This window comes from Trichomycterus rosablanca, chromosome 11, assembly GCF_030014385.1.
Source record: "Trichomycterus rosablanca isolate fTriRos1 chromosome 11, fTriRos1.hap1, whole genome shotgun sequence".
Classification (NCBI taxonomy): Eukaryota; Metazoa; Chordata; class Actinopteri; order Siluriformes; family Trichomycteridae; genus Trichomycterus; species Trichomycterus rosablanca.
In genome coordinates, this window is record NC_085998.1 from 13,164,491 (window position 1) to 13,190,835 (window position 26,345).

Consider the following 26,345-nt stretch of genomic DNA (forward strand, 5'->3'; position numbering starts at 1 on the left):
CTTAATTATTCACACCAAATGAAGTGAAAACATGTTGTTATAAATCTTTAGAAAATTAAAAGCTAAAATCTGTTATTTATAAAAGTATTTAACCCCTTTGCTTTGGCACTTCAAACTGTCGTCAAGTAAATTAATTTTGCTTTATTCTTGAGATGTGTCTAGAACTCAACTGGAGTACATTTGTTCCAGTTTGTATAAACTGAGTTTAGAAAGTCTGCAGCTGCAAAAGGAAATATTCAACCCCCCTCACCTTAAATGTTTTCATGATTATGTAAAAAGTTTAATCAAAATTTACTAATTTCTAAAGTTGACATAATTTTGTGTTTAAATAAAATGCATCAAATTCTCTTGATTAATATGCACCATCATTCAGTTTCCAACCTCAGAGTTTGGTGAAACATCCTTTTGCCTTAATAAACTCTTAATAAAATAAGAAACTTATGCAAGCTTCAGACACCTCTCTTTTGGTCTCTCCACCCATTCGTCTCATGCAAACACAAGGTATTTATCATGGCATGCAAAATAAGGACTGGAATTTAGCTCCCTTACAGTAAGGAGTTTTTAAAATTCCTGTAGATAAAATATGGAAAAAGTATTTACATACTCAATTATGAACATGCATACAGCATGTTTAATAAATACAAATATAGCAAGAAGTATCAGGACACATGATCTTTAGTCCCATTCTTTATTGAATGCTCGCAGAGAATTACCCTAAGCGTAAGGTACCCTAAGGTACATCAGCGTAACAGACAGATTTCAGCAAGGTTTAAGTAGCAGGCATGAATAAAAGCAAAGTAGAGTCATAAACATCACACTTATAACACTAAATTATGTTTCAATGTATAGATGAGCATATTCAACAAATCAGTAAATGGCCATGTATGAATGATGTTTCACTTAGATAGTTTTAAATGGACTTTTGAAGTAAATGCTTGTCACTTTAGAACAGTTCAGCTAATGGCTGCTGTAGGTACTCCCACATTAAAGGAGCTATTAGACTATATTGTACTACACTATAATTAGTACAGTGCATTCCTCTATCTACCAGTGCAGTGATTGCCACATAATCACACATCATAATAGGACCACTCCCATGCATAACAGCTGGCTTGGTATTTGGTCTTTTTTTAAAACATACCTTCAGTGATTGTGGCCAAAAGTTTTACTTTAAGTCCACAATATCTGCAGTAAATGCAGAGCATTTTAGTGCACATCAGAACAGTGCACAATCACTTCTGTGTCAGATTAATTTTATGCAGGTTTTTTGCTGTCATTTGGGAAGGAAAGGGGGAGGGGGTCTGCAAATTGTAGTGGCATATACACTTTTGCTGCAGAGTTTGCATTAAAAAACCCACAAAATAAGTAGTGTGAACAGGTGTGAACAACTGTAAAGGCCTTACAACAATCTGATTGATTTCTCAATCAAATCAGTTACTGTTGCCATGCCTTTTCCATTTGATGTTATACAAGTAATGTAAAGATAACTGATTCTAAGCTGAGTTTTTTTTAGAATCAAGAATGTATCATTTGTCAGGCCCATTTGCTCAAAAGTGTATAAATGATTCAGATATTCTATAAATCATAGAAAGGTATTTAGATTAAATAAAGAAAAGATAAAAGCTTGTAAAACCATTGTAAACACCATAGGAATGCATTCTAATGAAGCACTGGAAAGATAAACCACTTGTAAAATCAGAGAATGTGATGAAAGTGCATCATATTCCCAGAATGCATTTACAAGCGAGTTAGAAGCCAAGGGGAATGAGGTTCTAAAGAAGGAAAAACACAGAAATGTAAATTAATAAAATGTGCCAGATCAAACAAATGTTAATTTTATAGCATATAGCATTTACTTACCTCAATAAATCCAAGTACGCTTATGGAAACATCCCCTTTAATTCCTACTGAGGACACTTTCTCAAAAGGAATGCGATGGTTGAACCTGCAAAATTTCTGGTAATTCACATAGACCTGCAGAAACAAGATATGTTTGTTCATGGTTTTCCAACATTTTTACAGCTTTATTTGCAAAGAATCCAAGATACACATACCTCATAGCCATTTGATCTGATGGCAATAATTATATTAAATGATGCTCCAGCATCGAAGGGTTTTAAAGGAGCAGATTCCTCAGTCTCCCACCCACCACTTCTAAAGCTGTTTAGGGCCGTATACCGACCCATGCGGGGGTTGAGGTGAAAAGCAATGTCATCACCATCTGATAAACCAGTCTGAAAATTTATTCTAAACCTGCAAACCAAAAAAATAATAAAATATGTAATTTGGGGACCAGTAGTAATAAAAAAGGCATCACAGTGCATATTTGTTTATATTTGTTTCTGATAAAAGCATAGGGTCATACTCTTTGGCATTTGCTAGGACAGTCCCTTGAACAAAAATAGCCACATCTTGTTTCACCCCGATAGGGATTTTACCCACATAGGGAATGGCCTAGAAATACAAAAATAATGTGCTTAATCAGGAATGTCCTTACATGTTCTTGAATAAACAAGAATAAATATAGTAAAATTGAGTGTTTACTACATTACTATAAATTTACTGTATAATAATTTTGTGTACTTGAACAACAATATTTTTTACTCACAGGGTTGCTGATTGGTTGGGAAACCTCTATTTTAACCTCTTTTAAACTTGTGACTGTGATTGTTTGTGTGAGTTCCATTACTGCCTTAAAGCAGGAAGAACTGCTCCAGTTCTATTTAAGGGGAAATGTTATTAAATAAAGCAGTTTAACCAGACATAATAAAAACATCTAATCAACATCTAGCAAGAAACTGAAAATATTTACGTTAATTAAACCACAGATGGAGAGGGAAACATCTCCACGAATGCCGAGTGTGGAAACTTTCTCTATAGGAATGCGGTGCTTGAACATGCAGTGTTTTATGCCATTCACATACACCTACAAAAGAAGCTTTTAGTATTGTTTTACATGATTTATTAACAGTAATACTTTATAACAATAAAACCTTATATAAAACTCACCTCGTAACCTTCTGAGGTTATAACAACAAACATGATGAAGGCTTCTCCCGTGGTAAAGGGCTTATCAGTTGTGGTTTCTTCTTTCTCCCAGCTACCATTTCTGAAGCTGTTAAGGTATATGAATTGACCAAAGCGGGGGTTGAATTGGAAAGCAATGTCATCACCTTTACCTTGACCAGTTAGGAAATCTATTGTAAAGCTGAAAAGGAATAAAAATAAAATTAAAGTGTCACACAAAATGTCAACCAATTTCTACATTTCTAGACTTTCTATAATTGTTTACTAATGTAACAAGCATAATGTGAAAGCATACCTTTTTGCCTCAGCAGGTACTGCCCCCTGAAAGAATACAGCCATATTTTGCTTTATTCCTCCAGGCATTTTACCCACATAGGGAAGCACCTAAAAGCACAGACAATGTGCACAACCGGGTTTATTTCAGTGTTTAACATATAGTTCATAATAATGCCATTTTAGTTTATAATAATTAATAAACTTTAGTCAATTTAATGTTTTAGCCTATTGTGATATGTCTGTTTATCTGACATGTCATTCTACTTACTGGGCTGCTGACTGGATAAGAAACCTCAAACTTGATGGGTGTTGAACTGGGGTCTGTGGTCCATGTCACTGTGGTTTTCTTTTCTTCTACAGGAACAGGAACAAAATAGGAAGAAGTCTTCCAGTTCTGGTAACAGAAGTAAAAAGAAAAATTACTATATACACACCATTTTCAAAAACATGAGATGTTTTGTATAATGCAGTAAAAAAAATTAATGTTTCCAATGTTTTACTGATCAGTTGTATTGTATTTTGGAAACACATTTAGAATTGGATGACAACACACTACAAAAAAGTTAGGACAGGCAAAAAAAGAGTGAAAAGTTTATAGGATACAATAAGCAGGTAAATTGGTAACAGTTGAGAGAATAATAATTGAGTTGAAAAGGAGAATCAGGCTCAGTCTTTACAAGCAATGATGGGCCATGCCAAAAATTGTGGCAAATTTGTCAAACAGGTCAAAAAGATAATTTCTCAGTGCAAGATAGAGCGCTAAAAACAGGAAACACACCTATGCTGGATTGTGAAAATCACAGATTAAAACTCAGAAAGCAAAACGGAAAGACTCAGGAAGAAGCAGAAGTAACTCCACCAGCTACCCAGTCAGGCTATGGCAAAACGAAGCGTTCTGAAGCAATGAAGCTTTCCTGCAAACTGGTTCGGAAAAGGGTTCATTACTCGAAGCTTTTCAAAATGCTGCACAGTGGCCCGTGGTCAAACCAAGTAGTGCATTGTACCCTAGTTTGGAGTGAATCTTCTTTAGTGTAATAAAGTCAACATTAAAAAAGTCTCGTTTTTTTTTTTATTTAATTATAAAATTATTATTATGAAATAACTGAAATAATCTTACATATAATTTGATCTTATATATTATTTATATCAATATATATCCTTCACAATCATGTTAACCAAGGCATCATCAATCACTTGTTTTCTGGTACCTAAAGCACAAAAATACACATGTAATATATATCAGATCTTCTATAAGTGTGTACCATTATTGTAAACAACAAACCATATAGATGTAGCCAGAGAGAGATTTGGAGGAATGCCTTTGTGAAAAAAAAAATAAAAAAAATAATCCAGATTCACTAGAATATAAAACCAGTGGTTTAGGTTTCATTTTAACTTTGGAGTGACACACTGCTCACATCACCCAATACATCATCAATCATATGAGTGGTGATTTATCTTAAATAAATGCTACATAAGGAATAACAAACATTGCTATTTAATATGCCAAAGATCATTATTAATTCCAGAGGAAAATCTGCAATTTTATTTTATTTTTACATAAATTACATAAATAATAATAATTCAAATAACAAATAAACTGTATTTTCCCTATCTATACCTTGGCTGCTACCACACAGGTGCCATCACAGAAACTCAACTGAAATAATGCACCGTTTCACTATGGCGACTACCTGATAATGCTCGAAACAGGTCGAAACCCGACATGGGGTTCGCTCTTCTTTTGAACCGGGGCAAAGCAGTCACATGATTCGGTACAGAACGAAGCTTCAGACTACACTGGTCACGTGAACGAGGTTAAACGAATAAAGCATCGATACACTGCTTTAAAACCACTGCTTTGTTTTTTTGTTTTTGACACAAGCTTCAGAGCTCCAGTGTCACTTGCAACATCACTACTACAAACCTAGGCTCAAAATAGAAAAATGAGGGGGACTCCACTAACAACTTAAAAACTTAAGAATTTGGCACCACAACCATAATAATACGCAAACAGAAGATGTAGAAACTGACATAATTAAATGTTTATACTTACATTTATAAAACCACAGATGGAGAGGGAAACATCTCCACGAATGCCAAGTGTAGATACTTTCTCTACAGGCATACGATGGTTGAACGTGCAGTGTCTTACACCATTTATATAGACCTGGAAAAATTGCATAAGTTTTATTTACGTATTTATAAAAATCTTACAATAAAACTACTTTCTAAATTATAATTGAGAAACACACCTCATAACAATCAGATTTTATAACCACCAACATGATGAAGGCTGCTCCCTTGGTGAAGGGCTGGCTGGAGACAGTTTCTTCTTTCTCCAAGCTACCATTTCTGAAGCTGTTGAGGTATATCTTTTCACCAATGCGGGGGTTAAACTGAAAAGCAATGTCAGCACCAGCAGCCTGACTCGTTTGGAAATTTATCGTAAAGCTGGAAGAAAAGAAAGGAATTTATAGAATTATAAATATTTATGAGCATAATAAAATTAATCTATACACAATGCAGTATTTGCCCCTCATCCAATTTCTTTTATTTTTGTAAATTTGTCACTTTTAAATGTTTCAAATCTTCCAACTAGTTTATTATATACAGTGTAACTCTACTTCCCCTAAACTCAAAATTTTCAAAACTCAATGCATTTCGTGGAGAAATTAGTACTTGTATTTGATAAGAAATGTTTATTCTAACCAAAAAACTAATTACGCTTCAGCTCAGAGTCAGATAATCTTATGTTCTCCTATATAAAAATCTTGTTAAACATAAATTCATTAATTCCTCTATGGAATCAGGTCTTCAAGAATAATGATGCAGTAGAGTATTATTTTAAAACAAAGGCAATCATTCACATAAAAGCTTACTTTTTGGCATCTGCAGGAACATTTCCTTGGAAAAACACAGCCATCTCCGGTTTAATTGCTTCAGGTATTTTACCCACGTAGGGAAGTGTCTAAAAAACACAAGCAACATGTCAAAGGGTTAATGATATAGTGTATATTTTGTGTGTATACAGCTATGTATTTTTAAAATAATGTATACATATAAAACAAACTATTTTACAAATGTTTATGTGAATACAAAATAGAAATACATAGTAAATCAGAATAAATACTGATATAATGTCTCAGATCTCAGCTTATACAAGAGCAACCTAACTGAGTACACCAACCCTCTTTGCTTTTAAAACAGGCTTTCATCACAGAGCAGACACACACACACACACACACAGGGCAATTTTAATTAGCTCCAATTGACCTGACAGCATATGTTTGGAGAAAGGTCCCTGGCTACCCGGCCAGGGAATCAAACCCAGGTCCTTCTTGCTGTAAGCAAAAGCACTACTCACATCTGTCAATTTCTTTACAAAATCAAGATAGAATACAGAATAAAGTATGTGTAACTATAAAAATAATAAAAACATTGCTTGCAGATGGTAAACTGACTTCATATTTAAAAAACATACAACATCTAAAACATCTAAAGCATCTACTGTATAAAACAAATAAAATAATTTAAAAGTATTAGTATATAAACAAATAAATTTAATATATTTATATTAAATAATTTTTTCTGATATGTTGTGGCATTTATGTCCATCTGATGCTGATTTACTCACAGGATTGCTGACTGCATTTTTAACTTCTGCTGGGATGGATGGTAGGCTGGCGGCTGGGGTTGTAATTTTTATTACTTCTTTAGAGCTCGAAGAGCTACTCCAGTTCTTTCAAATAAAAAAAATTAAAAATGCTAATTAACAATAGTTTAGTCTGTACATATGTCAATAATAGAAAAAGTGACAAACTTACGTTTATAAGGCCACAGATGGAGAGGGAAACATCTCCATTAACGCTAAGTGTGGAAATGTTCTCTAGAGGAATGCGATGCTTGAACATGCAGAGTTTAACACCATTCACATAAACCTACAACAAAAATGTTAATTAATGTGTGTTAACTGCGGTTTAATTACATCTTTGTTCTTAAATAATAAACCTTACCTCATAACCATCTGATCTGATGAACACAAAAATAATGAAGGCTGCTCCCTTGGTGAAGGACTTGTCAGGAACAATTTCCTCTTGCTCCCAGGTATCATTTCTAAAGCTGTTGAGGTATATATTTTGACCAACCAAGGGCTTAAATTGAAAACCAATGTCATCACCATCTGTCTGGCCCGTCGGAAAATTTATTTCAAAGCTTTAAAGAAGAAAAAAAAGGAAAATCATGCATAAACATACAGAAACATATATGTACATATTTATAGCATGAAAAATGCAATATGTTTTTGTATGTGTATTTATGATTCTCATTTAAAGTCAAAACTGGGTAATTAAAACAGATTTCTAGTGTTTAAAACAAAAATCACTTCATTTTAAAGTTGTGTTTTTTGTTTTAATTATTTATTTAGTTTTATTTAGTCACAGAAAATAATAGTTACAAAAATCCTTCAAATCTTAAGACTGCGATGACACTGTACATTCTACTTAGAAATGTATGTGAACTTTAAACTGTAGTAAACTTGACTTCAACTATGCTTACAAATGCATGATGAACATGCAAATGAAACAATCATGTTTAATAAAAAAAATAATACTTATAATAATACATAATATGTTTCCTCAACTGTTTGTGAAATGTACATGATACTATACCTTGTGGCAAATTTATTCACAGTCCCTTGGAAAAATACAGCCGTATCTGGTTTTATCCCTCCAGGAATTTTGGTTGCATAGGGAAGTGCCTGAGAGAGCAAAGCAAACACTTTATCTATTCAAGTGTATATCTTGTTTATTATTATAAAAATGTTACTACATGTTAAAAGTTTCACTCACAGGCCTGACAATCTGGAAAAAAATCTCAGACAGCAAGAGTGTGATCTTTAAAGATGGGCTCCATGAAATGTTGATGTTTTTTCCTTCAGTAAAAAAGGAGGAATTCTTCCAGTTCTGAAAAACAAATATCAAAACAAAAAGATTTACAACGATTTATATATAAATAACAGACACATAAGTAAAAGCAAGAGATTGTAAAACTAACATCAATGAAACCATAAAGGGAGAGTGAAACATCCCCACGAATGCTCAGTGCTGCAACTTTGTCCACAGGAATGCGATGTTTGAACATGCCGATTCTAATGCTGTTTACATAGACCTGCAAATATGACAGAAAATTAATGAACACTTTATCTACTACTTTTATTTACCAAATTTCATTTATTTTATTTATTATAATATACAGTCACATCTACAATTATTGGCACCTCTAGTGAAGATGAGTAAAAAGGGTTTTTATTCAAGTTTGTCACAGTTCTAGTTGATTGGATATTCATAATTATACTGTACATATTCATATACTGTAAATATGATCATTTACATATGTACACAATATCCACCATCAGAAGGGTGGCTATTTATTATAGCTGTCCCCTGAATTATGAAGGTCAGCACACTTTTCCCCTTAAGTAAAAGTGAGTGTTCTCCTGTCATTTTCATGTTGAAAAATAACTATGAGAATTTGACCTCTGTGACACCTCATATATAGACCCCAGTGAAACAGTCACAATTTACTGCTTTATGTTCCTACAAACAAAAGTAAAATATACTAGAAAGAATACTTTAGTTACATTTTGTTTTTAAGAACATCTATGGGTGGCAATAATTGTGACGTGGTTTTGGTAAAAGTAATTTATAATGTAATTTAAGGTTGGAGGTTTTCTTATATATTTTAGTTTGATCTTTCAGTTTTTTCTTATTCACCCAAATGTGCATTTCTTATAAACTTTTTCCTTATCAGGGGTGCCAATAATTGTGTAGGAGACTTAGACATACACATGCATAAAACACACCTCGTAACCATCTGATTTAATTACAACAAACATGATGAAGGATCCCCCCTTGGTGAAGGGCTTGTCAGAAGAGACAGTTTCCTCTTTTTCCCAGCTACCATTTCTGAAGCTGTTAAAACGTATGTACTGACCAATGAGAACGTAGAAATGGAAAGCAATTTCGTCACCAACAGACTGACCAGTTTGGAAATTTATTTCAAAACTGCAAAGAAAACAAATGTTGTACAAAAAATGAATAAACTATTATGTCTGCAACTGTAACAGTAATTTAAAACAAAACTGGATTGATTTGATTTCAAGTTTTTCCTACATAGCTGTAGGTTTTTCACACTGCGCTCCTTTACAGTTCTTTATGATTCTAAACCAACTTTGACAATGAAAAACGAATTAAAAATTCTGCTCAACTGAATTCAAACAAGGAAATTGGTTTCCTTAACCCCTTCATAGGCATCTCATATTAATATTGGTTGCTTACATCATGAACAACGATGAAGTAGCAATTTTTAGTTGAGGTATACCTTTTAGCACCTACAGGAACAGCACCTTGGAAGTACACAGCCGCATCTGGTTTTACCTTACCACTGATTTTATTGACATGGGGAAGAACCTAATGAAAACACAAAATAATGTGCACATGTGTATTGGGCCATCATATATTAATTTAAAGACAATTCAATTAATCAAATTAAAATAATAATAATATAAATAAATAATTTCACAATTTTTCAAAATTGTTCACATAATTTCTAAAAAGTTTCACAATTCTAAGAAAACTTATTTTTCTTGGAACATTTATTTGAGACTTACAGGCTGGACGATGGAATTTGAAATCTCTGGAGTTACTGGTAACAGGCTTTGACCTTCCTTGACTGTGATTTTTGATCCATCCGCAGAAAAAGGTGATGTGCTCCAGTTCTATTAAGAAATGTAATATATCAAACAGAATTTAAAACAAAGTAGCTTCAGAAAAACACATAACTTTGCACGAAGGACATGATGGTCAAGAAACTAATTTACTTACTTCAATAAAGCCATATACGTTGATAGTAAAATCTCCATGAGCAGCAATCACTGAAACATTCTCTATTGGAAAGCGGTGATTGAACGTACAGTGATATAAACCATTCACATAGACCTGCAGATTGTAGCATTACAGCAAATTTTACTTTAATGATTGTCATTTATTTTTAAGTAATATTTGCATAATTATAAACAAACCTCAAAACACTCTGGTTTAATGAGGAAAAACAGAGTGAATGATGTTCCTCCTGTAAAGGGTGCGATGGGGGCAGATTCTTCTTTCTCCAAGGCACCATTTCTAGTGCTGTTTAGGTATACATGTTTTTTACCAAAGCGGGGATTGAAGTGAAAAGCCATTTCTTGGGTCTCAAGTGCGAAATTTATCTCAAAGCTACAAAAAGCACAACATGAAAGAAAAATTATGGTTAAACTTTTTTTGTTTTGTTTTGTAATGCAAAACAAATAGTTTTTGATTTCTGATTTTAGTGATTTCTGATTTAAAAAAGGTTCAAGACTCTTACTTTGCCACATCTGCTTTCTTTCCTTTAAACCACATGCTTTTTGTCCTGTGCGCCTAAACTTCATTTCCAGTTTAATATTTCTGGGGTGCTTTGCACTCATGTTTTAAAAAGTGAATTTTAGAAAATGCTTAGATATTATTCTTTTGGTATAAATCATTGTTTTGTGTATTGGTGAAAATGTTTTAAAAAATGAATGTACATGCTCCGAAAGCTAAACATAGATTTTTAGGGCATTCAGTTGTCTGGTGCCTTGCTGTGAACAGTCCTAAAGTTGAAATGAGCTGCTTCATATTGGTTACTAGATCTCTATTTGGTGGGGTCAAACTAATGTGATCAGTAATTTTTTTTCCTATTTATTCATGCATTTTCTTCCATTTTCTCCCAATTTTTTGCATAGTCAGTTTGTCTTCCACTGCTGGGGGATACCTGATTCCGTTGAGGTGGGTATATTGCTGCTCACGCCTCCTCTGACCCGTGCGCAGCCCTTAACTGAACCCTTTTTCACCCATGCATTCTGCACAGTCACCTCTATCTGCTAATCAGGGTCCTTACACAGCATTTGAAGACCCCACCCACATAGTCGGGTCATCCCACCCTAGCAGAAACATGTTTGCTGCATGCACTGCCAATTAAGCCCTCTAGATGGCGCCCAGCCGACCAGTGGCAACGCAGCATTTTAAACAGAGAAGTTCAGAATCTAGGCGCTGGTGTGCTAGCGGAATATCCCACTGTGCCACCTGGGTGCCTATGATCAGTATTTTTTACATATTTGTTTTAAAAGCATTTTTAAAACATACGCTTTGGGAATGGCAGAAAAAGTCCCTTGAAAGTATACAGCCATGTCTGGTCTTAAGCATCCAGGCAGTGTATTATAATGAGGAAGTGCCTGGAATAAGAATAAACAGAATCCATCAGTCATTAGAGAAAAAATAATATATACAGACTTTTCTAATAAATATGATATTTGATGTACTATTCAGGTAACATTTATCACTATTTGAACATTGTCTTGCTGGGACAGACTTTTACCATGACAAGATTAATGTCTGGTGATTTCAGCTAAATGATGGGTGAAACAACCTCAGGTTAAACTGTAAAAGCCAATCTGTGCCCTCTGATGTAGATATATTTCATATCACTACTGTACTGAATAGTATGTTTAATAAATGCACATCAGATGGTTAAGTTACACATTACAAAATGTACATACATAAATGTAGTTTGAAACACAGTTAACCAAACATTGGCATTTATATTGATTAAATATGCTGTTAACTTACAGGCTGGAGAACTGCATATGACAGAGCAGATGGCACAGGTAAAAGGCTTGAGAATGGCTGAACAATGCTTCCCATGCCTTTGACTTTATTTTGGTCTGTACCAAATGGAAATCTGCTCCAGTTCTGATAAGAAAAAGATACATGAATCATATTTATATTCATAACAAATTACAGCTTTCTGCACAAAACACATTAAAGTGAGAGACTTACATCAATGAAACCAAAAACAGGGAGGTTAACATTGCCACGAACGCTAAGAGTTGAAACCTTCTCTATGGGAATGCGATGCTTGAACATGCAGTGTCGCCAGCCATTTACATAGACCTGGAAAATAGAAGATTACTTTGTGAATATACAAACCACATTTCCATAAAAGGACATTTTGAATTTATTTATTTAAATGTTTTATACCATGTTTACACAATAATTATATTCATAACAGGAGGGTTATGTCATTTTTATATCAGTCTATAGTCTTGTCAAACGTTGTTTTAGTATGCTGTTTTATAGAGATAGGTATTTGGCAAATATCACAGAATGGGTAGCTTCCCCCCTTATAAGATATGATTGTGTTAAATGTGTGTGTCCAATGCTGCGTGTTGTATAAACCACCTAATCAATACATTTCATTGGTTGTATTTTATTGGTTTGGATTTTGTGAAAATGACAGGGCATATTTCATGGAGTTTGTTTTTGGATTGTGTGTTCCATTTTGTTTGCCTCATATTTTTAATGTAGAAAGATATAAACGGCATCAGATGGAGGGAGTTTACAGTCTGTTTTTTGATCTCCTGTTGTGCTCCTTGCTTTTCATTCCCAGCAATGCTGCAGTGTCCCGGAATCCAGCAGAATCTTATGTCATAGTTTATATTGTTGAGTTCTTGTTAGCAGGACTTGGAGTCAGTGCATATCAGTGCCCTGGAACGGCACTCATTGTCAATGTATATCAGAGCCATAAGACTGTGTAGACTGAGCTGTACAGAGGTAGTGTTATTTTGTTTGTTTGTCTGCCAGCTACTATCACTGCTGCTACTTGGTTTGTGGATTTAGAGCCATCTCTAAATAGCACTGAGTGGAATGGGAAACTGTCTCTTACTTGAAGGAACCCTTTGATATATGTGCTTGGATAAATGGTTCATTTTTGGTATTTGACGATGCCCAGGATAATGTTAGGCCTTACTAATTTTGGGTAACTTACTAACTAAGGTGGGGTCATTATCATGAGGTTGGAAGAAGTTACTTAGGTCCAGGTTTAGTGAGCTAAAGTGATGCTTGATGCATATCCCGAAAGGTTGTACACTGTTTGGTTTTGCACTATACAGAAAAGGGTACAATGGGTTAAAGGATGCTCTATATGCAAGGTTCTGTGGGTTATATCCAAGCTTCACAGCATATTGGAGTGCAAGTTTTAAACGTCAATTTTAAAGAGTGTTGTTGGGCTTCCACATATAAACTCTGTACAGGTTATGTTCGGAAAGCCTCTAGTGTCAGTCTGATGCCCTGGTGGTGGATGATATCTAGATAGTTCAGAACGTCTATGCAAAGTCGGGGCCAAAGTGCTGTGTTGGGGGACATGGCAGCCGCAGCCACCATTCCCCTCAAACACCAGGATCCCTTTCTATGCAGACACGGGTTGCACCTCACGGCAAACAAGGCGCCTCATCCGCTCAGCATGAGGAGACTGAGGACCTATTCTACATATATAGAGGACTGAGGAAACTAATTGTTGCACTTTTGCAAGTGGAACTGTGGTCCATTCTTGCTGTATACAAGACTTGCAGTGATCAACAGTCTGTGCATGCCGTTGTCTGATTCTTCTCTTCATGCTGCATCACACATTTTTAATAGGAGACATTCTGGACAGCAGGCAGGCCAGTGTAGCACACTCATTCAGCGTTTATTTAGCCATGCTATTGAGCCATGGCAACATCTTGCTGCAGTAATCATGGATTTGTCTGAAAAAGCTGTCACCTTGATGGCACCTTGATTCACTCTGAAATCCTAATATATGCCTCCCCATCAATGGTACCTTCACACATATGCAAGTCACCCCTGTCATGGGCACTGATGCACCGTTACATAATAACAGATAATGGTTTTTGCACCTTTTACTAATAACAGTCTAGAAGATAGTTTGCCTTCAACATTTGTGCACTTTTTTGGTAAACTGTAAATACTAAAAAAGATATACAATTATAAAAGCTTACCTCATAGTGGTCAGAATTGATGACAATGAACATATAGAATGATGCTCCCTTGGTAAAAGGCTCATCAGGAGCAGTTTCTTCTTCCTCCCAGGAACCATTTCTAAAGCTGTTTAGGTATGTACATTGACCAACATGAGGATTGAAATGAAAAGCGATGTCATCACCATCAGACTGACCTGTCTGGAAATGTACTGCAAAGCTGTGGGGGGAAAAGTTATTAGAAATGTATGTGACATGAATCAGATGCATGATCAACTTATTAAACTGCAATTGTTATAAAAATTATAAGAGCATACCTGGGGGCATGTAAAGGAATTACCCCTTGAAAGAATAAAGCCATGTCTGGTTTTATCCCTCCTTTGATTGGCCCCACATATGGAAGTGCCTAACAAATAAAAGAAATTTCCAATCATATATCCATCATTTAGTAGGACAATTTATTAGGACAATTTGGACACAAAGAAATTAGACTGTGTTAAACATAGTATGTTTAAAAGCATGTGTCGTTTAACTCACAGGTTGGATGACTGGATTAAAAACAGTAGATGGGATTGATATAGTTGGTGGTACAAAGCTTTCCTTGCTCGTCATTAAGGATGATTCGCTCCAGTTCTAATTAAAAATGAAGATGTAAACATGTTAATGCTCTTATTTAAACCAATCAACACATTTCATTTATTTACACAAACTACTTTAATACTATGAAATAGTTTTACCTCTACAAAACCATAGATGTTGATAAAAACATCCCCACGAAAACCAAGTGTGGATACATTTTCCACTGGAATGCGATGCTTGAACATACATTGTTTGAAGCCATTCACATAGACCTGAAAACAATTCAACAATTTAATTATCATAATCCTGGCTTTATTACAACCCCAAATCAAAAGAGGTTGTAACAAAAAAGTTAGTATGACCCAAAATACTTCATGTTTTGTCTGGTCAACTTCTTTGATGTACTGTACAATCAATCCTGAATTTCCTGCAACACATTCCCAAACATTTGGGCCATTAAAGGATTTATCGTTTTGTAATTTTGCCATTCCTTCTTACAAAAGTTAAAAGATGTTTTGGCACTAAAAATTCCATGTGATTTTGTTTCAGGTGGTAGTGTTCCCCCTTCTTTCTGCTAAAACATGTTGAGGTGTGCAACAGTATGGGGTTGTCATTGTTACATTTTTTGTTTAAAAATTATCCACACATTCTCTATTGGGGACAGGTCAGGACTGCAGTCCAGTACCTGTACTTTCTTATTCCACAGTCATGCTTTGTAATGTGTGCAGCATTTTGCATTGTCTGAAGAGAGCATATTTTGCTCTAAAATCTTAATTTTCTTTGCTGCATTAATGCTGCCATCACAGAAGTGTAAATTACTTTTACCAAGGGCACTGACACAACCCCATACCATGACAGACCCTTTCTTTTAGACTTGTTCCTGATCCATTTCCTCCAAAAAAGCTTGAGAATACTAATTCATCTGGATTGCCAAAGTAATCCCTTGTCCATTGTTTAGTGATATTACGCACTGTAGAGTAAGAAATATACAAATATAGAGTAATCACACATTCACTGACAAACTGGAGATCCTCTGCATGTCTTTGCAATCTTTTAGTTTTCTAACTAGCTCTAAATTGCCCCTTTCCAACGTTTTTGGAATGTGTTGCAGCCCTGAAATGGAGCGATGCATAAATATTAACAAATAACAAGAAGTTGACTTAACATAATATCAAATATCTTGGGTTCATTATGTCTGCACAAATAAAATGAAATAAAAATCAATGTACAAAACACTGTGGGGGCTTTTCATACTGTCCCAACTTATTATTTTTAAATTCTCTACAGGTTCACTTTAAACACACCTCATATCGCTCTGCTTTAATGACAACAAACATAGTGAAGGATGTTGATTCGGTTAAGGGACGCTCTGACACAGTTTCCTCTTTTTCCCAGTTACCATTTCTAAAGGTGTTCAGGTAAACATATTGACCAAAGCGTGGATTGTAATGAAAAGCAATGTTGTCACCATCGGACTGGCCTGTTTGGAAATTGACCTCAAAGCTGTAAAGAAAAGCAAACAGTTATACAAAAAATTCATTAAAATAGATAACAAATTTTAATCTCAGTCCTGTCGACCTTATTAATTCAGTAGAAAGTAGCAATCAACTTAACAAAAGATGATTTATGACAAAATCAGATTTATAACAGTTTAATGAATGCTGCTCTTGCATTGACACTGCCTTATTTTGCCCTCTATTATGTTCAGTGACATCTGTGCCACTGTTTATTGTGTTATTAATACAGTGCAAGTATGATGCAGAATCAATTAAAATTATTGTTTACCTTTTTGGCATTTAGCAGACACTTTTCTTCAAAGCGACTTTAAATACAGTATATTATCTAAGCAATTGTGGTTTAAGTGCCTTGCTCAAGGGCCCAACAGTGGCAGCCTGGCAGTGGTGGGGCTTGAACCAGCGACCTTCTGATAATAATTGTTCAGTACTTTAACTGCAAAGCTACAACTACCTTATGCCCAATTTAAATGTTTTTTTATCATCAGCTAAATATTCAACTTTATATATAGATTTTATAGTGATAGCATGGCTAAAAAAATACCCAAATGTGCAGCAAGCAGTAAAGTGTTAGGGCGTTGACCACATTAATGCAAGAAATACATTTTAGCAGTCTTGCATTTATACAAAAAGCACAGTAAAATCCAGTGGTAATTCTATCATGCATCTTACTATTTTATTACTCATTATACAGCATGTTTTAAATCTTGCAGTCTTTACTGATTTTGTTCTTGGGTTTTTTTTAGCATTTGTTAATAAAAAGTAAAACAATACCCTTTAGCGTTTTCAGGAACTGCTCCCCGAATAAATACAGCCATACCAGGTTTTATTCCTCCATTGATTGTGCCAACGTAGGGAAGTGTCTGTGGAAAGCATGTAAACAAAATGCACAGTAGTGCATAAATATATGTCCATAAAAAATATAAATAGTAACAATAAATATCAAATTACTTATACATTGAAACAATGGCAACTCACAGGCTGGATGACTGGGCTGAAAAGTTCTGAAGGAACTGGTAACAGGCTTGTAAATGATAATCCTGTGTCTGTGATTGTTGGATGTTTTGTAAAAAAGCACGATCTTCTCCAGTTCTGGTAGCAGAATGAAAATGTAGAACATAATGATTAGTTACACTTTTAACACTTAAATACTTTACAGTAAAAGTAATATTAGATTATTGTTTTACTCACATCCATAAAACCAAAGAAGTTAATATTAACATCTCCACAAATGTAAAGTCCGGTGACTTTTGTTAGAGGAATACGATGCTTGAATGTACAGTGTCTAACACCATTCACAACCACCTGCCAAACAGTTGTACATTTGTTTAATGATTCAATGATAATAAAAAGTGTGTGTGAAATAAGTAAAAAACATACCTCATAGTTCTCTGCATGGACGGCAATCAACAGATTGAAAGCTGCTCCTTTTATAAAGGGTTTATCAGAGACTAATTCCTCCTTTTCCCAAACACCATTTCTAAATACGTTCAGGTACACATATTGACCAATCCGGAGATCGAAATGAAAAGCAACTTCATCACCTCTGTATTCTGTACTTAGTCCTGTCTGTAAATTTACTGCAAACCTGTAATTTAGAAAGTAAAATCATTCAAACTGAAAAGAAACAGCATTTAAAATTTGGAGCCTGTAGATGATTTATATACAGTATATATATATATATATATATATATATATATATATATATATATATATATATATATATATATATATATATATAGTAGCTCACAAAAGTGAGTACACCCCTCACATTTCTGCATATTTCATTATATCTTTTCATGGGACAACACTATAGAAATGAAACTTGGATATAACTTAGAGTAGTCAGTGTACAGCTTGTATAGCAGTGTAGATTTACTGTCTTCTGAAAATAACTCAACACACAGCCATTAATGTCTAAATGGCTGGCAACATAAGTGAGTACACCCCACAGTGAACATGTCCAAATTGCGCCCAAAGTGTCAATATTTTGTGTTACCACCATTATTAGCACTGCCTTAACCCTCTTGGGCATGGAATTCACCAGGGCTGCACAGGTTGCTACTAGAATCCTCTTCTACTCCTCCATGATGACATCAGTGGTGGATGTTAGACACCTTGAACTCCTCCACCTTCCACTTGAGGATGCCCCACAGGTGCTTAATTGGGTTTAGTCCATCACCTTTACCTTCAGCTTCCTCAGCAAGGCAGTTGTCATCTTGGAGGTTGTGTTTGAGGTCGTTATTGTGTTGGAAAACTGCCATGTGGCCCAGTTTTCGAAGGGAGGGGATCATGCTCTGTTTCAGAATGTCACAGTACATGTTGGAATTCATGTTTCCCTCAATGAACCGCAGCTCCCCAGTGCCGGCAGCACTCATGCAGCCCAAGACCATGATGCTACCACCACCATGCTTGACTGTAGGCAAGATACAGTTGTCTTGGTACTTCTCACCAGGGCGCCGCCACACATGCTGGACACCATCTGAGCCAAACAAGTTTATCTTGGTCTCGTCAGACCACAGGGCATTCCAGTAATCCATGTTCTTGGACTGCTTGTCTTCAGCAAACTGTTTGCGGGCTTTCAGGTGCATCAGCATCCTTCTGGGATGACAACCATGCAGACCGAGTTGATGCAGTGTGCGGCGTATGGTCTGAGCACTGACAGGCTGACCTCCCACATCTTTAACCTCTGCAGCAATGCTGGCAGCACTCATGTGTCTATTTTTTAAAGCCAACCTCTGGATATGACGCTGAACACCTGGACTCAACTTCTTTGGTCGACCCTGGCAAAACCTGTTCCGAGTGGAACCTGTCCTGGAAAACCGCTGTATGACCTTGGCCACTGTGCTGTAGCTCAGTTTCAGGGTGTTAGCAATCTTCTTATAGCCCAGGCCATCTTTGTGGAGAGCAACAATTCTATTTCTCACATCCTCAGAGTGTTATTTGCCATGCGGTGCCATGTTGAATATCCAGTGGCCAGTATGAGAGAATTGTACCCAAAACACCAAATTTAACAGCCCTGCTCCCCATTCACACCTGGGACCTTGACACATGACACCAGGGAGGGACAATGACACATTTGGGCAAAATTTGGACATGTTCACTGTGGGGTGTAATCACTTAAGTTGCCAGCCATTTAGACATTAATGGCTGTGTGCTGATTTATTTTCAGAAGACAGTAAATCTACACTGCTATACAAGCTGTGTATGTGTGTGTGTGTGTGTGTGTGTGTGTGTGTGTGTGTGTGTGTGTGTGTGTGTGTGTGTTTTTTTTTTTTTTAAGACAGCGTACTGGTTGGCATTTGCAGGAACACTTCCTTCGACATACAATCCCATTCCAGGTCTAAGTCCTCCAGTAATTGGTCCAACATAGGGAATTTTCTGTAGAACAAACAAGTTATACATTTATTATAAAGGTAAAATAGGTAGTTTGTTTAAATAAACTTCAAATTTATCTTTAAACTATTTGTATAATCCTGGTCAGTGATTTTCCTTTAGGCAATACATTTTGACATTTAACACTACTGTGTATGCTGTTTGACTTACAGGCTGTATGACTGGAGTTGAAATCTCAGTCACCACTGGTAGGACATTTGAGAATGAGTTATTTGTACAGGTGATTTTCGGTTGGTCCGTAAAGAAAGAGGATTTGCTCCAGTTCTAATAGGAAAATGGAAATTTCAATATGAGCTCCAGCAAAACAAACGTTTAACACCTTCTGAAAACAATAATATCAGGAAACTGTTATACCTACCTCAATAAAACCATAGAAGAGTACAGAAACATCTCCCCAAATACAAATGTCAGAACTTTTCTCTAAAGGAAGGCGGTGCTTGATAATGCACTGTCTCATGCCATTTACATAGACCTGCCCAAGAGACACAGTATATACATTTGAATAATTACTATGTAAATAGAAAAGCCTGTTTTATCTAAAATGACACAGGGCTTTCCACTGATCAGTCAACACTGGGCTGGCTGGCTACATTTACCTTCCCCTCATTGCTCTTATATGAGGCCCTGCTGTAAATTACATAAATGATTACATATGAGTGGGGTCATAGGCTTCTTGGTGTCAATGAGAACCAAGAATCCTCCTAGACTGCCTATTCTTAATTTCAGCAATGGTAACACATTTGACGCTTAACAGACGGTTAGTTGAAACCCAACATAACTATAAATTATTATTATTGGTAGTAAAAGAGCAATGTGGTTTATAGCTGGTTGGAAGATTGTATTAGGCCACATGCAGATGTTTTTTTCTATTATTGGTTGAAGAGTTAGATTCTATACTGGACCATTTCTTGCTAACACCTACCAGTCCCAGCCTGACCACACTGACACCTAACTGGACATGGATGATTAAGATTAAGATTTTTATATAATTCATAAAAATGTTAATTGAACATTTAAAACTTTTAAAGGATCATACCTCATAGCCTTCTGATTTGATGATGACCAATAAAATGAAGGTAGCCCCCTTGATAAAGGGATGATTGTAGACTAGTTCCTCCTTCTGCCATGCTCCATTTAAGTAGATATTAAGGTATAAGTACTGACCAAAACGGGGGTTGAAATGAAATACAACATCACCATTTTTCTCTTTTGTTTGGAAATTTACTGCAAACCTGTAATACAAAAATATTTACCAAATCTGTAAATCAAAGTAAAAATCTGATCTGCAGATACATACTTAACAGGACAAAATATTTTACTAATAATTATGCAGCTGACAGCTTAATACAGATTGTTAATATTAAAATAAAAATGACAGCATACTGGGTAGCATCTGTAGGAACAGTGCCTCGAACATAAAGAGCCATTCCTGATTTTATTCCTCCTGGTATTGGAGCAGCAAAGGGAATTTTCTACAGCACATAAGACAGATATATGTTAGAATAAGATCTTTAAAAAATCCTGAAGTGTTTTAAATTTGATAAAAATATATTTGACATTTATCTGTATCACAACTTACAGGCTGTATGACTACATTTGCAAGCTCAGAAAGCATTGGTAACACACAGGATGGACTCTTAAAGCCTGCCAATTTGTATTCGTCTACTGGAAAAGAAGGACTGCTCCAATTCTGAAAACCAAAACATCAATGATCCTTTTAATTAAAATTGTTGGTCAGAAAATAATACTTATAATGCTTATTATTCTTAGTACTATAAATTAGGTGGCAAAGTCTATGTGTTTAGTTTCTAGGTACTTCTGACCATATAGTGTATTCTAGGCCCAATACAGATTCAACATAACTGTGTTACTTACATAAACAAATCCAAGGAAGTGGATTGAAACATCTCCATAAATTTTGAGGGCAGTAATGTTATTTAGGTTGATGCGGTGTGTAAATGAGCAGTGCCTCTTGCCATTCACATAGACCTGTCAAAGAGTTCCATGCAATTATGATACGTTTATTTAAAGCAATTTGACATTATAGAAGAGTAATATGGGTGCCATCTACTCACCGTATAGTTCTCTGACTTTACGACGATCAGTATGGAGAAGGTTGTTCCCTTAGTGAAGGGCTTCTCAGCAGCTAATTCCTCCTTCTGCCAGTTTGGTTTGATCCAGGTGTTCATGTATACATATTGGCCTATCCGAGGGTTAAAGTGAAAAGCGACGTAATCAACAATATCCACAGTATTATGTCCTGACTGAAAGTTTATGAAAAATCTGTAAAAAAAAAAATATATATATATATCAGTCACACAAAAGACCCAAGTATGTAAGAAAGTAAGACATGGTTAGAGATTACAAAGCTGTAAAAAAGTTTTTTCCCCTCTGTTTTCTGCTTTTAAATGACCATTTTATTTATTAAAATGACCAATTAACCAACCAATTACTGCAGCTCTCGTTAATTTAAACATCACTCAAATAGAACCTTCCCAGATCAGTGAAGGTTGGTTAAGGTTCTTCACAAAAGGTCCTTATCTCCAAATGGGTGATATATGTGGTGCATAAGTTTTCTTTGTGGTTTCTCATGTTGTTTTTATTATGTTAAATTTGGTATAAGTATATAAAACCATTAAGTGCGGTTAGGTTTGGTGGGACAAATATGCAAAAAAAAATCTGGAGATCAAAATTTTTGACAGCTATGTAGAACTGACAACATACTGTGTAGCATTCAGATTAACAGCCCCTTGGATATAAAATGCCATTCCTTGTCTTATGGTTTCAGGAAGTACGCTGAAATATGGACTTTTCTGTAGAACAAACAACAAAAACATACATCATAGAAATAAAAAGAATCTCTTTGTAAAGACTTTTACTTCACAAAGTAAATTTAGGATCTGAAAAAGAATACAAGACAAAATAATTGGATACTGTGCTATTAAATATCAATCCAAATCAAAAAGGTTGAATTAAAATAAACTTTATAGTTAAAAAGAGGGATTCCTAATCTCAGCTCTATCAGCCGAACTGTGAGAAGTGATACCACACACGTGTCGGGGGAGTCGTGTGACAGTTGCAACCTTCCTTGTGTCAAAAGTGTAGGTCGGCAGCAGTAGATAAGATTCAATTTTAATATTTTAAAATTAAATGTAAAAATGCTTAAACAAAAAATACCAAAACAAGAATCTCTCACAAAATGAAATTGCAAAATGTCACTTCATAAAACTTCACAATGCAGTGGCAAAAAGTAAAATTAAAGTAACAACAGCTCAACGGTAAAATCTGGAGGAAGCATAATCATCAACATTGAGAATGCTTCATAACATCAGGGTCTCATAAAAATGTTAAAATCTCTCTTTACTGCGCACTATTTGTTTTTTTTAAAAAGAAGGGGATTGAAAAAATATCAGTAATAAATATTAAAATAGTGAGGAAGTTGACAAAGGATGAATAGACCTCCTTGGTATAATGTTTTTTAACGTATTTTCATATAAGACATTTGGTCTTTAGAAAGAAATATTCTGTTGAACTTACAGGCATTATGACTGGGTTTAAGATCCGAGATGGGATTGGTAACAAGCTCGAGAACAAGCTCCCCATGCTTTTGGTATTCTGTTGGTCCTTATAGATAGAAGATGTGCTCCAGTTCTGAAAAGTAATGGAATTATCAAACTAATATGGTAGAAAAAAATCTTCTCAGAAACAAATTTACTCACTTTTATAAAAGTCATTCTTATTAAGAAACTATTTTACTCACATTAATGTAACCAATCACAGAGATGAACACATCATCACGAATTGTTAGTGTCGTAACCTTCTCTATTGGAATGCGATGCTTGAACAAATAAAGGTATAATCCATTCACGTAGACCTGAAAATTCAAAAGAACTCCATTTTATTTGATGTAATAGACACAGTAGTAATGTAATTAGAAACTGCAAGTATATGAAAAAACACACCTCATATCCCTGTGACTTGATGACGATCAGTATATTGAAAGATTCACCAGCAAACATTGGCTTGTCATAGACAGATTCATCCTTTTCCCAGGCACCATTTCGGTAGGTATTCATGTACATTAAGTTAGCATAAATGCGAGGGTTGAGGTGAAAAGCCACGTCATCAGAGTTAGACTCCCCTGTTTGAAATCTGATATCAAATCTGTAAAGGAAAATAAAGTTAATTAAAATGAGGTGAAATTAAATCAAATCTGATGTTATATAAAACAAAAAGTAGTTATGCCTGGATGTTATGTTTCATACTTTTGTTAATTTTATGAAATAGTACAACAATGACAAGAAAAATATTAAAGTATGTGCAAAAGGACACCTCTCCAATAGTATACTCTTAGAACTTTATTAAGCTTTTCGACTTTAATTGACTTGATTGGCAGATCAGGAATTCAATAGTGTGTGTGTATATATATAAATCTTATGTGTAGAATATGAGAACATACTCATTGCTATTTGGAGGAACAGCTCCTTGGAAGAACACCGCCATGTCTGTCCTTAACCCTCCAGGAATTTTTCCTAAATAAGGAATAACCTAGAGGTAGGACAAACAGCATTCACATTAAGTATTTTTAAATAAATAATTATTTCTAAAAATTAAGAAAAAAATTTTTGAAGCACTATTTGGCCACTGTACTTACAGGCTGGATGACTGGATTGAAGACCTCTGGTGAAAAAGTAATTGCGAACGGGCATGTTGGTTTTGTATATCCGGTTAAGAAAGTCACTTTGGTCTGGGTGTAATAAGGATAGTAAACAAAAGAAGAATATAAAACTTTAGATCATTTGTTTGTTTGTTTATTAGGATTTTAACATCATGTTTTACACTTTTGGTTACATTCATGACAGGAACGGTAGTTACTCTTTACATAAGACTCAATCGAACACAGTCTTGGACAATTTTGTCTCCAATTCACCTCACTTGCATGTCTTTGGACTGTGGGAGGAAACCGGAGCTCCCGGAAGAAACCCATGCGGACACGGAAAGAACATGCAAACTTCACACAGAAAGGATCCGGACCCCCCCCCCCCCCCCCTTCCCTCCCACCTTGGGATCGAACCCAGCTGTGAGGCGACAGTGCTACCCACTTAGCCACTGTGCCACCCCTTAAATCATTTGTGTAAACACTACATTAATATGAAAAAAATCATATTTACTTGCATCATTAAAACTAAAAAAGAAAGAAAAAAGAACATCTATGTCACTGTAGTCGCACAGGGCCAGATATCATCACTAAAGTGGCTAGTTTAAAATAAAGTGTTTACAAATTTTGGTATGAACTGCACTGGAACGTAATACTGTTTAATCCACAAAATAACAATGTCATAAATTTGAGTAAGCAGGCTAAATCTTTGTTTTTTGAATTGTTTTAGAAATTATAATTAAAATTAAATTATAAACATATTCCACTCACTAGCTTTGCTTAATGTGCTTAGTAACCCAACAACCACCATACTTATTTACCCATAATTTGGTGGATTTGGATTGGTCTTGTGCACAGAGTCATGCACTGATCTATGTGTTCCTTCACTTTTGTATAGGCGCCTCGGGCTACTAACCAGGGTCCTTACACAGTTTTTTCTTACCCAACAGACAAGTGGTCAATTTTTCTGCTGCAGGCACTGCCAGTTGTGCCTGCTAGGGGTGCCCAGCTGACCGGTAGCAAAGCTGACATTCGAACTTGGAGAGAATCCCAGTGTTAGTTTGAAATATCCCTTGCGCCACCTCGGTGCCCAAACTTGCAACTTAAGGTGCTGAGTATAAACTAAGCTGTTGTGGTGTGTGTGTTGGTGGGTCTATTTTTGAACCACTAGATAAATAAATGAATAAATAAATACAATTAAGTAAAAAAAAAAGAACAGTAGTATTAACTCTATTAAACTGTTCTGTATCACAACTAACTCACATGACTTTTTTTCATAGTAACCAGAATTTTGCTAAATCATTTTTCAGATCATTTGTATTAAACCTACATTAATTCAACACTTACTGGCTCTTGCGGGGTGCTGGCTTGATGTTGGCCACCACAATGCCCATGATGATGCCCATGATGATGACCACCATGAGAATGGCCAGTATGACAGTCTTGCATGTGGCCACCATGATGATGGCCACCAAGATGATGGCCAGGATGACATTCTTGCCCTTGGCCACCATGATGATGGCCACCATGATGATGGCCACCTTGAAGATGGCCAGGATGACATTCTTGCCCTTGGCCACCATGATGATGGCCACCATGGTGATGGCCACCATGATGATGGCCACCTTGAGGTTGGCCAGAATGACATCCTTGCCCTTGGCCACCATGATGATGGCCACCTTGATGATGGCCACCTTGATGATGGCCACCTTGAGAATGGCAGCCTTGCTGTTGTCCGGTATGATGACCTCGTCTCATGTTGGCAGCAATTAGCTGTACAGACACTTTACTCAAACAATTCTGTGAACACAGAACAAATGTGTCAGTGTGTGCACTAAGTTTTATAGTGTAATGGTAACGGGGTGGGACAGCATACATGAAGATAATTGAAGCCCACAAGGAGTTTAACACGTTGCTATAAACCAGTTAAAACACATTTGCTTCTGGCAATAAACTGACTAGACAGATCTCGGGGGAAAATACAAATTTGACTTTAGAAATATGTACACACAACAAATGTGTGAGA

The 26,345-nt window shown here is 35.6% G+C and overlaps 1 protein-coding gene across 1 annotated transcript; it reads right to left on the reverse strand.

Moving 5' to 3' along the window:
• Positions 1-674: 674 nt before the first annotated feature.
• Positions 675-25,872, reverse strand: lgals4 (galectin 4). Its single transcript, XM_063004458.1, has 50 exons — positions 25,667-25,872; positions 24,317-24,409; positions 24,122-24,210; positions 23,625-23,826; positions 23,423-23,536; positions 23,200-23,313; positions 22,387-22,475; positions 21,738-21,945; positions 21,538-21,651; positions 21,242-21,352; positions 21,046-21,134; positions 20,699-20,894; positions 20,021-20,134; positions 19,813-19,926; positions 19,559-19,647; positions 17,647-17,854; positions 17,458-17,571; positions 17,245-17,358; positions 17,041-17,129; positions 16,057-16,255; positions 14,911-15,024; positions 14,711-14,806; positions 14,491-14,579; positions 14,195-14,393; positions 12,198-12,311; positions 11,988-12,110; positions 11,505-11,593; positions 10,385-10,577; positions 10,188-10,301; positions 9,974-10,081; positions 9,685-9,773; positions 9,167-9,368; positions 8,359-8,472; positions 8,154-8,267; positions 7,974-8,062; positions 7,320-7,518; positions 7,131-7,244; positions 6,941-7,045; positions 6,186-6,274; positions 5,559-5,757; positions 5,360-5,473; positions 3,572-3,697; positions 3,323-3,411; positions 3,010-3,208; positions 2,813-2,926; positions 2,609-2,719; positions 2,366-2,454; positions 2,055-2,253; positions 1,861-1,974; positions 675-1,772 (listed from the first exon to the last, which is right to left on the reverse strand). The coding sequence occupies exons 1-50, from the start codon at positions 25,766-25,768 to the stop codon at positions 1,749-1,751; spliced, it is 6,294 nt and encodes a 2,097-aa protein (XP_062860528.1). The 5' UTR covers positions 25,769-25,872; the 3' UTR covers positions 675-1,748.
• Positions 25,873-26,345: the final 473 nt, after the last annotated feature.

Bases quoted from the DNA above. Each gene is read 5' to 3' on its own strand.
- lgals4 (XM_063004458.1), bottom strand. From the start codon at position 25,768: ATGCAAGACTGTCATACTGGCCATTCTCATGGTGGTCATCATCATGGG. The intron at 9,774-9,973 runs GTAAGTCTCAAA...TGTTTTCATTAG, and splicing joins CAAATTCCATCGTCCAGCCT to GTTCTTCCCCATGTCAATAA. The intron at 3,412-3,571 runs GTAAGTAGAATG...CTGTGCTTTTAG, and splicing joins CTTATCCAGTCAGCAGCCCA to GTGCTTCCCTATGTGGGTAA.